The sequence below is a fragment of the Euprymna scolopes genome, chromosome 18, assembly GCF_053919585.1.
Source record: "Euprymna scolopes isolate OS-2025 chromosome 18, ASM5391958v1, whole genome shotgun sequence".
Taxonomy (NCBI): domain Eukaryota; kingdom Metazoa; phylum Mollusca; class Cephalopoda; order Sepiida; family Sepiolidae; genus Euprymna; species Euprymna scolopes.
In genome coordinates, this window is record NC_136499.1 from 83225391 (window position 1) to 83240836 (window position 15446).

Sequence of the window (15446 nt, forward strand, 5' to 3'; positions counted from 1 at the left end):
CCACTACAGGCTTATAAAGGGTATGTTAAAATTTGGAAAATTTCAAGAGAGCAAACTAGTAAAAAGCAAGGAATTTAAGGCAATAAATGAACAAAAAGCGAAAGACAATGCATCAGAGGCAGTGGACAAGGAAAAAACTGATGATAATTGTTAAAATGTGACTTGAAGGTCGGGACAGAAGCTTTAATTTGTACCACACAGGAGAATATTCTCAGAACAAATCATGTAAAGTATCACATTTATAAAACAGCTAAAAGTCTCCAGTACGGACGAGAAAGTGCAACAATAGTAGTTGTGAGAAGTTAACTCAAAAGGAATACAAGAGACGGCATGACAATATTGTAATAAAAGTCCATTGGAATATATATAAGAAAAGAGGTTTAGGGTTAGGGTTAGGGTTGAAAAGAAAAGAGGGTCGGAATACAGTGAAAAATGGCATGTTCCAGAAGGGGCAGTGGAAAGTGATAATGTGAAATTATTGTAGGATATGAATATCGAAAGTGATAATGTGATTGAAGCAAGGGGACCAGGTTTAGTCTTGTTGGAAAAAAAAAGGAATATAAGGCAATAATCATTGATTTAGCAATACCAGCTGATGTGAATGTGAGGGAAAAAGAAAAGGATAAGGTCGAAAAGTATCAAGACTTGAAAAGGGAGATAAAAAGATTGTGGAAGTTGAAGAAGGTAGAAGTTGTACCTGTTGTGATGGGAGTCCTGGGGAGTGAGACAAAAGGATTTGACAAGGGGGTTGAAAAAAAAAAAATTCGGATCCATTGCAATGCTGAAGTACTTCGAAAGACTGTCTTGTTGGTAACTGGCAGAATATTGCAGAAAGTGCTGGAAGACTGACAAAAAAAAAAGATGCTGATAGCCTATGTTTATTTGTTATAATCTGTCTATCAGTAGTACCAACAACCAGACACAATATGTAAATAATAATAATGAGATTTGAACATGTTAGTCCTAAAAAATAAATAAATAAATAAATGATGATGATGATGATGATGATGATGATGATGATGATGATGATGATGATGATAATAATAATGATGATGATGAAGCTATGAACAGGTGAAGTGTTCTTTAGCAGTCACCTAGAGATGATGTTTCAATGAAAATATCTGAAAAGCAATCTCTACAAATACAACTTATGATGAATACAAATACAAATAACATGAATCTGGGAAGGACTGCACCTTTAGTGCAGGATTCCAAGCCCTTTGAGTTGGAAGTCCAACCAGGAAACACTTGGGGTATCGAGTTTACCCAAATCAAAGAAAGTCAATTATTACACAGGTATGAAATCTGTGAAGAGATCAGTTGGCATAAAAAGAAAGTGGAATAAACGAGGAGCATAATTTTGCAGTGGAGTATAAACTGAGAGCAGAATTGGATGATCATACAAGAGGAATTGAAAATGACGGAAAATAAGCTAATAAATCCAATAATCTAGGAAAAGGACAGCTTACGCCAGTTGAAATAGAATTGATCAAAAGGAGGATAGTAAACAACTACCTACACAGTGCATCAGCCAGTGGCATTGACCCAGTTAATATCTTGTCCGAATCTGATGCCAGTGAAACACTTCCAGAAAAGTCTTAAATGAACAAAGAGATAAAAGAAGATGAATATGACATCTATGAATTAGCTACCATACATCATTATCTATGCTTCCTGTAGAGGAAGCATAGATAATGATGAAGTTCAAAAGGAGGAGAATAGCTTATCTAACAGCGAGATTTCCCCTGTGGAATTGACAGATGATGCTGAATAGTCTTAAAGTGTTAATGAAAAGTAGTGAAAAAAGAAAGATTTTTAATTGTAAGAATGTTGACCAGACAAAGTTAAGGAATGCGATAAATAAATTTAATGGAATAAATGAATGAGGTGTAACTTCAGAGCATAACAGACATTAAAGACATCTTGTAAGCAGCTGTATTGGTTGGTAAAATGGAGGAGGTTAAAGAACTAAAATTGAAACAGAAAAGAGAACCATATTGGAAATTGAAGGTGATATAAAGAGATTAAGGAAAGATTCATGTTGAATTCAAGCATGATTCAAAAGAGAATGAAAAAAAAATGCAAACAAAAAGAAAAAGAAGAACTAGATAGACGATACAAATTAAAGGACAAGGGACTATGGAAGAAATAAAGCAACAGATTATGGTAAATGTTTCTAAGATTAAAAGGTATATGTAATCTCATTAGAAAAAATAATTGACTGCATGCTCACAACATTTTAATAGGTCTTGTTCCATTTGCTGCCAACCACTTCTCTGTCCTCTCACATAGGATCTTTTTATAGTGTCTTTTTAGGACAGCTAATTCATTGATGTGCAAATCAATGAATATCAAACTATGTGCCTCAGTGTTCCTTACTGATCATTTCATATAAACCCGTGCACTCAAATCCCCAGGGCTTCTAAACACAGCTAGCCCTTCAAACATAGTTACTCACTGCCATAAGAACAAACAAAAAAGGGACTAGTACTGGACACACTCAAGGAGAGCATGAGAAAATCAGCCCCTAAAGGGAAACCTGTCTCACAAAACACCTCCAAGACTGCGAAACAATCATCCAACCCCGCAAAAGACCTTGCCCAAGCCGTCAGCCATCAGAGGATAAAACCGCTGAAAAGAGACTCTCCCCACAGGAATATAAAGACTTGTACTTCGCCAAGTACAAGGAATATATTGAAGGGAACGTCCTCAAGCGAATACCAAGGGACTGGGAGGCGATGGAAGACAACGTCCTGTCCTTCATCAGGGAAAATCGGCTAAAGGAAGTGAAAAAGGAAGAAATGGTGGAGCTCCTCCAGAAACTGAATATACCCATCAAGTATATACACCAGAGGAGCTTTGCGGTGTGAGATATACTGCTCCCCAACAAGGATGAAGCAGAAAGCTTTTCACATAGAGAGTTTAAATGCATAGGAGTCAAGCTGCTGCCAGAGTACCAGGGTAGGAGAAGAAACCGGGTACAAATATTTAATGCTCTTACCAACTTGCACACAGAACTGCTGGGAGCCTTCATCAGTAAGTTTGGAGAGGTGAAGCAGATGGACCCGGTGTGCTCCAAAAATAGTGTCCACCTGGGAAGTTATACAGTAGTGATGCGGGTGGAAAGAGAATGCTTCCTAGGCATACCAGCAGCTATATCCTTCAAGGTAGCCAACATGGCAGTGGTGGTCGAGGATCGACACCCTCACTGCTGGTTCTGTCAAAAACAAGGCCACATGGCAAAGAAGTCCAAAAATAGCGATTCCAAGCCAAGCATATAGTTAATGTAATCAAGGTCCGGAGGAATTACAGTAATATTTCTATTAGATTTAACAATTAGCTGACGACTCCAGTCCCATTTCGCTTAGCCTAGGGGCTGAATCTCCTGTACCTAGCTACACCGATGAGGCACTGGAATTCCGCTTTAGTGACAGCATTACACTGACAAGAAAAGAAAATATAAAACATGAAAAAAGTTAGTGTAATACAAATAATTTACTAGAAACAATTTCAGAAACTGAAAAAAAGCAAGAAGTTTGAATCAATGGAAAGACTGACAAAATAGAATGTACTGATGAAATGAGCTCAAATCTTAATGGAAATCCTCAAGTGTGGAAATAACTAAGTAATACTGAACAACTACTGATAAATTGAAATAAAAATAGAACAAAGTATATAAAAAGAAGATTACTCATATGCAAGGAAACTGATTGCCATCACCAGACTAGTGTTTGGACACTGATTAAGGTGTTGCTTTAAAGTTGTGGTAAAGAGTAAGGTCAACTATGTTGGGTTGTATTCGACAAAAGATCCTCAAAAAATGTGCACTTTGAATGTTGGCTAAAACGTTTTTTTCCCTTTCAAAAAGTATAGCATTTATTCTGACTTAAAAGGAAGTGTATATATATTTAATCAGAAATTAAAATATCAACTTGATTGATTTAATTCTTAGTGAATTTATGACTGTTTAATGTTTTTGTCAATGAACTTTTTAACTAGATGCATCTTTATTAGAAAGCCTAATATACACTTATACGTTTCTCTGTCTCTCCTAAATACTAGTCCAGTCTACTAATGATAAGCCAGCAATGATAATTGACGACGTATTCTTAATTCGTAACTCTTTTCCACTCGTTCTTTCCGCTGATGGTACTCGTTTCATTTTTTCTGTATTCTTCTTTTGTAACTGGCGTATTTAGCATCACTTACTTTATTAAACGTCTATAACTCCATTGTAATGGCTTATTATTATTAGACTGAACTAGTTTACAGGAGAAATGCACAATTGTGATGAAAATAATACAAAATGTGACTTACACAAGCGACGGGTGAAAAAATCAAGAAAGGAAAAACAGAAGAAAAATATTGTCTATAGATAGTTTATTAATATACATATGGCATTAATTCGCATATGAAGACAATGACTACTGTGAAAAAGAATGAAAGCAGTCTTTCTTTTTTGGGACCGCTGTGTGTGTGTGTGTGTGTGTGTGTGTGTGTGTGTGTGTGTGTGTGTGTGTGTGTGTGAGAGAGAGAGAGGGGGGGGAGAGACAGACAGACAGACTGGCAGAAAATGATTCGTGAAGATTACGGTTGAAGGTGGGAGTTGGCAAGAAGAGTTTGGACGAATTTATTATTATTATTATTTTTTTTTTAATCTCAGTTTCCTTCAACAGTTATGAATTTTTTGAGTAACACGAAATGTAACACAAAAAAAAGTCTGACTTATATATATGCTGAATTCATACCTGAAAGGAATCCATGCTGTTCAGCCAAATTCAGGGCTTCACCTTTCAGTTGATGTACAGGAGCCGCCTGAACAATAAAAATACAAATGCAAAAAATGAGTGATAAAAAAAAAGATACTTGCAAAGTGCTTGACAGGTGCTCATTCCATTATTTATTGCGCTCAAGTGATCGCCTCATTATCTCAGCTTGCTTCAGTTGCCTTTTGTTATAGTCTTTGTAATAGCCTTTTGTTATAGTCTTTGTTATAGTCTTTTACTATTGTCCTTGTTTTAATCTTTAAAAATGTCTTTATAATAATTGTGGTCAGAAGATAAGAAAAACAGAAGTCTTACCGTGGGTGTGGAACAAGTGAGTTCAGGCCGAGAAAAGGAAAAACAAAGATGGCGGCCAGCATTTTATTACGTGCGTTCTCGGAAAAACTCGTGTGCGCGCGTGAAGCTGGAAACTACAAACGAGCTTCATTTTTCGGTGTTGGCGAGATTCCAGATCTGGCAGGAGAGTAGGTGCAACGGGAGTGGATATTCTACTTTCTCGGATTTATTCCCTTTTGTGTGTTTGAGGTGACCCCCCCCTCGGGAGGCGCACTGCAGTTTTAGGACCGTGCCCCTTTTTTTTTAAAGATAGTATTTTCAAGCTATTTCGGCGATGGCCAACGCTGGCTTAAGCAACATGATTAAGCCTTTTAATGGCGATGGTGGTGTGGTGGTATGGCTTAAAAAAGTGGACCTTGTGGCAAGGATTCAAAAATTGGACGATGTGGCCGCAGTAATCCCACTGTTTCTAGAAGGGGATGCACTGGCCCTCTATTTGGAGCTCGGCGAGCGAAATCAGGGTGACGCAGATGCCATCAAGGGTCGACTTTTACAGAAGGGCCTTTCGAGGCCTTTAATAAGGTGAAGGAGAAGAGGTGGACTGGTGAATCTGTTGATGTCTATGCGAATGAGATAAGGAGATTGGTTGAGTTGTCGGGCATCAGGAGACACACCACGAGTCACGTAGTCAAAATGACATTCATTACCGGGTTCCCGGAAGAGATATCGAAACGTTTGCAGCAGGTCCTGGGAGTGGAGACGTATGTGAGTGAGCTGCGCAAAACTGCAAAGATCTTGGTGAGCACCCAGCCCACGGAGTTTGGAGGGACAACAGCAACGGTACAGCAGGATGTGGTCAGGAGTCTGCCGAACCCGAGGGTGGCATGCTTCGAATGTGGGGGACCACACATGAGAAGAAACTGCAGGAATTCTTGCAACGGACAGTGTGTTATAAATGCAATCGGAGATGCCATTTTGTGGTGAAATGCACGAGTTCGGAAAACTAGCAAGGGGAAGCCGAAGCGCCAGCGGCCGCCCCGATTCGGGAATAGTGGAGCACTCGCAGCAGATGCCCAAGCAGAAGATCGTGGTGGAAGGATGGGGAGTTATGGCCCTGATCGACACTGGCAGTACCACTACCATGGTGAACACGACCCTGGTCGGAAGATGGAAAGGGAAGGGTGAAGTAGTGGCATTTGATGGGTCGCGAGTATCACTATTGATATTGCTAAACACCAGATGAGGGTCCATGCAATTCTCACCGATCATCTGGTGCCTGGCGTCCAAGCCATCATTGGAATGGATGTGATATGCCGACTTGGAGGTGTTACCATCACATGCGACAATGTGAGGTTTGGATTAGCTGAGTGTGCAGTGACAGAGCAAGCTCCCGGAGGGATCAACAAGGCCAGGTAGAAAAGAAAAATGTTGATCAAAGATCAGGACTTCCGAGCCGAATTCAACGGAAAGCAGTGGACTGTGGAGTGGGCATGGAAACATCAAGTGCCATTGATGATAAACAGGGTGGCGTGCTACACTAATTTGCTCAGAGGAGGGGCGTGAAAGGAGTTTGAACAAGAAGTGGACCGATGGATTGGGGAGGGTATACTGCTGCCTTGGACGGATGACGTTGAGTCAGGCATTTTGCCGTTGATGGCCATTCTGCAACCAACTAAAGGGAAAGTAAGACCGGCCCTGGATTTCCGAGAGCTGAACCAACATGTTGAGTGCCATACTGAAGGCGACACCGTAGATGTGTGTAGTGAGACCATTAGAGAATGGAGGCAGAGAAATGGGGCGTCTACGTTGGTAGATCTAAAATCTGCTTATTTGCAACTCCGCATTGCCAAGAAGCTCTGGAAATACTAGTTAGTCAGGTACAAAGGCAAAAGTTACTGCCTTACGCAAGTGGGGTTCAGGTTGAATTCGCTACCCAAGATCATGTCAACTATCCTCAGGAAGATTCTGAAAAAAATGGGAAAAGGACATGGGGCAGTGAATTCATACATAGAGGACATTCTTGTGAATGAGACTGATAACTGCCAAGGAGGTGGTGGCTCATTTGAAGAGGTTTTGGTTGGTCGCCGGAAAAATTAGACAGAAGGGCTGCTTTGGGGCTAAGGCTGAAACAGCCTAGAGTTTCGAAGGGGGAACGAGATCCCGCAACTGAAGCAAGAGCTCAACAGACGGGAACTTTTTTCCATATTGAGGAAGTTGAGCGGACATTATCCCATTGCTGGCTGGCTTAGACCAGCATGCAGCTACATAAAGAGGCATGCAGAAGGAAGAGGATGGGATGATAAAGTGGGAGGAAGAATGGTCGCTATGATGGAAGAGCTCCTTAAAGAAACAGAATGACAAGACCCAGTCCTGGGAACCTGGAACGTACCCCTCCCATTGGATAGAGTCGTGTGGTGTGATGCAAGCAGCATTGCAACAGGGGTCGTCTTGGAAGTTGGAGGAGTGGTTGCAGAAGATGCGGCCTGGTTATGGAAGAAGAATGATGTCAGCCACATCAATGTAGCGGAATTAGATGCGATAATCAAAGGAGTCAATCTGGCCTTGAAATGACATCTGCATTAAAACAGACTCTGCCACTGTGTTTGCTTGGCTAAAATCCCTCATTTCAAGCGAAAATAGGATAAGAATAAAAGGGGCAGCAGAGATGTTAGTGAAGCGCAGGCTTGGGATGCTAGCTGAGTGGATACAGGAGTTTTGTTTGAAGCTTCGCGTAGACATGGTGGCTCCTAAAGAAGAACCGAGCAGATGCTCTCACGAGAGTGAAGAAGAGCTGGCTTGTGCCAAAGAAAGACGTTGTTGCTGCATCAGATCTAGATGATGTTGGCGTGCGGGAGCTGCACAACCTGCACCATATGGGGGTAGAGAGGACGTGGTACTTGGTGAAGAGACTCGACCTGAGTGTCACCAAGGAGCAAGTGAGACAAGTAGTCAGAACATGCGACAGATGTCAGTCGATTGATCCTGCTCCAAGCACGCATGAAGCTGGTTAATTGGGGGTGAGTGGGACCTGGGAGAGACTGGCATGCGATGTCACCCATTACAGGGGTGGACTTTACCTGACCATGATTGACTGCGGGCCCGGGTGATTTGCCCTATGGAAGAAGCTGCGTGGAGGAACAGGCAATGAAATAGCAGCAATTCTCGATGAGGTGTTTTTGGAGCGAGGTCCCTTGGAAGAGTTGTTAACCGACAATGGGACCACATTCAAGTCAGTAGCAGTGACGGAAGTAATGAGGAAATGGAATATCCAACAATTTTTCAGAGCTGCCTACAGACCCAGTAGTAACGGGATTGTGGAGAGAAACCACTGCACCATAAAGGCAATTGCGGAAAGAGGAGGCACCTCACCTGAGCAAGCTGTCTTCTGGTATAATATGTCGCCTAGATTAAGACAAGTGCCAGAGATGGTTCCGCAACTGTCAACGTTTGCATATTCCTGGAGACATCCCAGGGTTGTGCCAGCAAGCAGAGAGGCAGAGGCCACAGGGACCATTAAACTCAGGGATGAGGTATGGGTGAAGCCACAAGGGGCGCGCTGCACCACACAATGGAGTAGAGGTCACGTGACTGAGAGGAACACCAGAAACAACATTGTGGTGGACAGAGTACCGAAGCATATTCTCGACATCAGACCAGTGGAAGACGAAGCAATGGAGGATAATGTGCAGCAACAGGAGGAGGACGAGACACCTCAGAGGCCAAGTAGAGAGAGGCGACCGCCACAGTGGATGAGAGACTATGAAATATGATCTTGAGATCAGGGGGGCGTGTGGTCAGAAGCTAAGAAAAACAGAAGTCTTACCGTGGGTGTGCAACGAGTGAGTTCAGGCTGAGAAAAGGAAAAACAAAGATGGCAGCCAGCATTTTATTATGTGCGTTCTCGCAAAATCTCGTGTGCGTGTGAAGCTGGAAATTACAAAACGAGCTTCATTTTTCGGTGCTGGCGAGATTCCAGATCTGGCAGGAGAGTAGGTGCAACGGGAGTGGAGATTCTACTTTTTGTTTGAGGTAGCACTCCCTCCCTCGAGAGGCGCACTGCAGTTTTAGGACCGTGCCCCTTTTTTTTAAAGATAGTATTTTCAATAATCTTTGTAATAGTCTTTGTTATAGTTTTTTGTTATATTCTTTGTAACAGTCTTTGCTTTACTCTTTTGTTATAGTCCTTTGTTATAGTCTTTATTATAGTATTTTTTAAAGCCTTTTGTTAAAGTCTTTTGTTAAACTCTTTATTATAGTATTTGTTAAAGCCTTTTGTTAAAGTCTTTTGTTATAGTCTTTGCTATAGTCTTTGATATAGCCTGATTTTTATACTCTTTTGTTATATTCTTTGTAATAGTCTTTCGTTATACTCTTTTGTTATAGTCTTGTTATAGTCTTTGTTATAGTCTTTTATTATAGTCTTTATAAAACTTTATTATAGTCTCTGTCATAGTCTTTTGTTTAGTCTTTTGTTTATAGTCTTTTGTTTATAGTCTTTTGTTACAGTCTTTGTTAAAGTCTTTGTAATAGTCTTTTGTTAGTCTTTGTTATAGTCTTTTGTTAGTCTTTTGTTATGGTCTTTGTTATAGTCTTTTGTTATAGTCTTTTGTTAAAGGCTTTGTAATAGTCATTTCTTATAGTTTTTTTTATAGTTTTTGTAATAGTTTTTTGTCATAGTCTTTTTTATAGTTCCTGTTATAGTCCTTCATTTGAGTCTTTGTTATAGTCTTTTGTTGTAGTCTTTCGTTAAATTCTTTGTTATAGTTTTTTATAATCTTTTGTTATAGTCTTTGTGACAGACTTTGTTATAGTTCTTGCTACAGTCTTTGTTATAGTCTCTTTTTCGAACTTTTGTTACAATCTTTTGTTATACACTTTTGTTATACTCTTTTGTTATATCATTGCTATTGTTTTTGCTATATTCTTTTGTTAAAGTGTTTTTATAGCTTTAGTTAAAGTTTTTTGTTATAGTTCTTTATTATAGTCTTTTGTCATAGTGTTTAGTTATAGTCCGTTTTATAGTTTTAGACTACTTTGTTATACTCTTTTGTTATAGTCTTTGTAATAGTCTTTTGTTATACTCTTTAATTGCAGTCTTTTGTTATAGTCTTTTGTTATAGTTTTTGTAATAGTCTTCTGTTATAATCCTTTATTATAGTATCTGTTATAGTCTTTTGTTTATAGTCTTTTCTTATTGTCTTTGTTATAGTCTTGTTATAGTCTTTTTTATAATCTTTTGTTAGAATCTTTTGTTGAAATTTTAATAAAGAAATAATTTTTATTTATTTTTTTTATATACTCATATTCCACATCTCGACATTTAGTGAAAGGAACTCACTCTTTCACCGGCCTTTTGCAGGCCACTTCCATCATCATCATCATCATCATCATCATCATCATCATCATCATCATCATCATCATTATTACTTTCCAACAGTCACTTCCGCTTCCACCCTCTGGAGGGGGATGAGGAAGGGAGGAAGACAGGACCTTTCCCCGTTTTCGTGAGTTCGAGTATCCCCGGCCGTCAAGGAGGGGGCTTTACTTCATTCTCCATCAAAAAGATTTTGACGTTAAATATAATGTTACTGGTTTTTCTCCTTTAGAAAAAGACGTTTGTTTGGAACTCCATTGATAGTTACTAAACTGTCAATGTAATTTCATTCTCAGTTTTTAAAAAGCAACAAGGTTTTATCGACTGGAAAATTAGTCTAAAAAGACCAGCAGAAAAAATCGGTTGTTTTGGGGATTTCCTTTCTGTAAAAGACAAAAATTAACTTCGCGAGCTTGCCGAGAAGAAGATGAGCGGATTATCGGCACATATCGGCAGAAAATTCCCTTTTTGTTCAAGAAACTTGAAAGAGACCATCTTGGAAAACAATTCAACCGAAGTTTCTTTCACAGAACACCATTTTTTATTTTAATAGAAAAAAAATCATTAATACCAGAATTTATCCCGTGTAAGGAAGACACAATATCCTGGACAGTCTGGAAACACAGACGTAAGAATTATTTTATTTGTACACATAAAGCCTACCAAAGCGGCTTTATGGTTTTCTTTTTCTCCCCTTTGAATATGAAGGTACCTGAGCCTTTACAAAGGAAAAATATTTTATCCCTTTTCTTCCATTTAAAGTCAAAGAGACTTTATTTGTTTGTGATTCCTTTTGAGAAAAAAACATTTTGTTAAAAGAAAGACTGAACTTAAAACAAGGACTTAAAAGAACTATTTTCTGTTTATTTTTTTATATGTTTCCTTATGTTTCATATGTTTCAGCCTTTCTTACAAGTAAGAATTGTCGCTCTTTTGTATTTGTTTTTTATTTTAAATGTTTCTTTAAGTGTTTTCTTTTAAACCCCTAACTTTAAAGACAATTCATAGCTTTTATTTTAATAAATTTGAATAATTTTAAACGCATTTAGGGTCTGTATTTCTTTTGCTCATTTCTATTAGTTTCTCATTTCGAACAAATTTTCTTTATATGCCCCCCGCCCCTTCAATTTGTTACCATGGAAGACGGATTTTGGTAACGTCCCTAAAATTCCGTTAAGTCTTTTCTTATTGTCTTTTGTTATAATCCTTTATTATAGTCCTTGTAATAGTCTTTTTTATAGTCTTTTGTTATAGTCTTTGTAAATATCTATGTCTTTTTGTAGTTTTTGTTATAGTCCCTTATTATAGTCTTGTTATAGTCTTTTCTTATAGTCTTTTGTTATATTCCGTTTTATAGTCTTTTGTTATAATCTTTGCTATTGCATTTTATTGTAGCTTTTTATAGTCTTTTGTTATGGTCTTTGTTTATAGTCTTTTGTTGTAATCATTGTTCTAGGTTTTTTTCTAGTTTTAGTTAGTCTTTGTTTTATTCTTTTGTTATGGTTTTTTGTTTATAGTTTGTTATAGTTGTTTTTAAAGTTTTTGTAATATCTTTTCTGATAGTTTATTTTATAGTCTTTGTTATAGTATTTTGCTGTAGTCCTTTACAATAATCTTTGTGATAGTCTTTTGTTATAGATTTTTATAGTTTTTGTTATAGTTCTTTTGTTGTAGTCTTGTTATAATCTTTTGTCATAGGTTTTTGTTTAGTTATTTTATCTAGTCTTTGGTTCTTGTTTTTGTTATAGTCTTTTATAATAGTCTTTGTTATACTTTTTTTTTTACATGGGGGTCACCACTTATCAAGGCCCGAAGGCCACTCAGGGATAAGGGTTATTGCGTGTACAGTAATCAATGAGATAGTATTGTAGTAATTATTAGTATTGGGGGTTTTGATAGAGTATCTTACTTAAGAGGGCGGTTTGTCGGGAGTTTGTTTATGTTGGACTTGAAGACGTCCAAGTTGTAGTCAGGTGGGAAACAGGCAAGCGGCAGAGAGTTCCATTGGCGTGCAGTTCTAAGAAAGAAGGTTTGTTCATGGAATCTACATTTGGATTTAGGCACAGATAAAGAGTGAGGAAAATTATTGACAGTAGTTTCAGCCAGACGGGTGTTTATCGTGAAAGATTGGCGAGGGGGGACGAGGGATTGGAGCTCAGACGAGCACCTGCCATGGAAATAACGATAAAACAAAGACAGACTTGCAACGTCTCTTCTGTGGGAGAGAGGTTGCAGGGAAGAGAAAAGGGCATCCCCCACCAAACCACAAAGTCTATTTTGTACTCTGTCAAGGCAGAATAGGCTCTTTTTAGGAGCTCCTGCCCAGATATGGCAGCAGTACTCCATCCTTGGACGTACTTGGCTTTTATACAGATAGAGAATTTCATCAGTAGTGAGATATCTTCTGGAGCGGTAGAAGGACCCCACAATTTTTCAAGCGTCCCTGGCAACAGATTTGATGCACGTGTTCCATTTCAGATCAGGAGTAAAGGTCAAACCCAGAAGCTTGTCAAAACATGGAGCCTCCCCAAGACGAGAGCCATCCATTTCAATTGATGCCAGATGGGGATCAGAGCGTTGATGATGTAAAGATAGAAGCTTGGTTTTGGATGCATTAAAAGTGACAAGCCACCTCTTCCCCCATTGTACCATGCGCTCAAGATCCGAGGAGAGAGAATTAGAGAGAACTTTATCATTTACAGCTTTTGATGTGTTGCCATAGATGGTCGTGTCATCAGCATAGATGTCAACGAATGATTTAAGTATGTGTTTTGGGAGATCATTGATGTAGATCAGGAAGAGAGTTGGGCCGAGGATAGACCCCTGAGGAACTCCAGCATTAATACTGTGGGCCTCTGATTTCTACCCATCAACCACTACTCTTATAAGCCTATTAGAGAGAAATTATTTAATGATTGAGAAAACATTTCCAGTAATACTGTAGCTGGAAATCTTGTGAAGTAGGCCCTTATGCCATACCTTATCGAAGGCCTTCGATATGTCAAGAGCAATTGCCCTGGAAAAGAAGCCTTTGTCAAGAGATTCACTAATCCTATGTGATATAATCGTTAGCACATCTGCTGTAGATCTTACAGAGCAGAAACCATATTGCATGTCACTAAGAAGGTTGTTTCTGTTTAGGTGGTTGACTACTTCTTTATTAAATATGGAGTCCAACAACTTACTCATGACACACAGGAGACTTATTGGTCTGTACTGAGAGCGAGATGACTTTTCACCTGAATTCTTAAATACAGGGCATACTGATGAGGTTTTCCAGGGTGTTGGAAAGCACTTCCCCTTAAGGCAACGCTTAAACAGCTTTGTAAGTATGGGGGGATGTTCTGGTTGGAGCTTTTTCAGCACTATAACTGGAATGCCATCAAGGCCAGTTGCTTTACTCGAATCAAGGTTTTTGATTAGCTTGGCGACCTCATGCACAGATATTTGTATGTTGCATAGCGTGTTGTCTGTTATAGGAGGAAATACAGGGAGTTGTTGGTCATTGTCGCATAGGGTAGAATTAGCTGCAAAGTTCTTGGCAAATAGTCTGGCCTTGTCTGATGCTGACGAGATGACCTCAGATCCATTGATGATAGTTGGGATAGAACGCACGCTTCTGTTCAAGATCCTGTTTGCTATTTGCCAGAACTGGTGGGAACCAAGCCGCTGCTCAGCTACTTTGGATTTAACAGACTGAGCATATAGCTCTCTTGCATGTTTTATTACTCTTTTATAGTAGTTGCTGGCAGTCCTGAAAGCAGCTTTAGTCTCAGTACATCTATTACGTTGGTAGCTATGGAAAAAGTGATTTCTGTGTGCGATGGCAGCAGCACATTCAGGGGAGAACCATGGCTGGCTGTTAGGTTTTTGTTGGAATTTTTTAGATGGAATGAATCGGTCTATGCCTACAGTTTTTTGGATGGTATGAATCGGTCTATGCCTAGGGTCAGGTTTGATACTATAGAGGACACATCCTTTTTAAACATGGAATGCAAAGGTAGGTCAGATATGAATGTACGGAAGCTATCCCAGTCAGCCATAGAGTATCAATATACAGTACGGTGGAGAGGTACGTCTGAAGACTTATTACATTTCATTTTTATCTTAACTGCTACAACAGAGTTGTCAGAGGATCTCAGAGGAGATAGAACGGAACATGAACACAGCTCAGGGGAAGTTGTGAAGAAAAGGTCTAGAAGGCTTGCATACTGACCGGTAGTATTGGGCATGGGTGGGTTCGTGAACAATCTGAGTGAGGTCATAGGCAATGGCAAAATCATGACAAAACCTCCCCTCGCCTCAGTTTTATTTGAGTGGGTCAGCCATTCCACATTATGGACATTGAACTCACCACAAATGTGAATGTTAGCTGAAGGATGAGCAGACAGGATGTGGTCAATTTTCTCAGATATGCTCTTAAAGATAGTAACCCCACTGTTGTGGGGGCGATAGAAGGCAAATATAAATGCAGTGGTGTAAGCTAGTGCAACCCGAAAGCACATATAAGGTAAATTAGGGTCTTCTCTGGAGATATCTCTACCACATGGAAAGCCATCTTTGATGTAGGCACATATTCCATGCCCATGGCGATCTTGGGGGTCAGATTCAGATGTTAAGTTGGAGTATCCTTTAATTATGAACTCGTCTAGAGAAGTGGCTGGCCCTATGTCAGTTTCACTTAGAAAGAATATGTCCGGTTTCATCTCCTGTAATTGTGTTTCAACCTCTGGAAGGTTGTAACGTAGACCCCTGATGTTGGAGAAGGAGACCTGGTAGTAGGGGGTCTACGTTGGTGGATGGGGTTCTAGGTTTATTTGTGTTTCTTTTTTGGGGATTTTTCATGATTGAGGTTTTGGGGTTTGTGGAGCAGGTCGGTAGACTTGGTTGGAGCAGTACAGAGAGGGAAAATAAGAGAGAAAAAGACAATAATTTTTTTTTTTTTTTTTTTGTGGCACATGATAAGATAAAGCCGTAACAATTACCCACTAGTATGGCATCGAGAGACCCTA

General features: G+C 39.4%; 1 protein-coding gene across 5 annotated transcripts in view; it reads right to left on the bottom strand.

Annotated features, from left to right (window-relative positions):
• The window catches only part of LOC145297671 (A disintegrin and metalloproteinase with thrombospondin motifs 3-like), a 1581225-nt gene that overhangs the window by 1142189 nt on the left and 423590 nt on the right, over positions 1-15446 (bottom strand). For all 5 annotated transcript variants that reach the window (XM_080143852.1, XM_080143853.1, XM_080143851.1 and 2 more), the window contains exon 2: positions 4749-4815. In XM_080143852.1, the coding sequence (XP_079999978.1) occupies positions 4749-4815 (67 nt within the window). The remainder of the gene's footprint in view (positions 1-4748; positions 4816-15446) is intronic.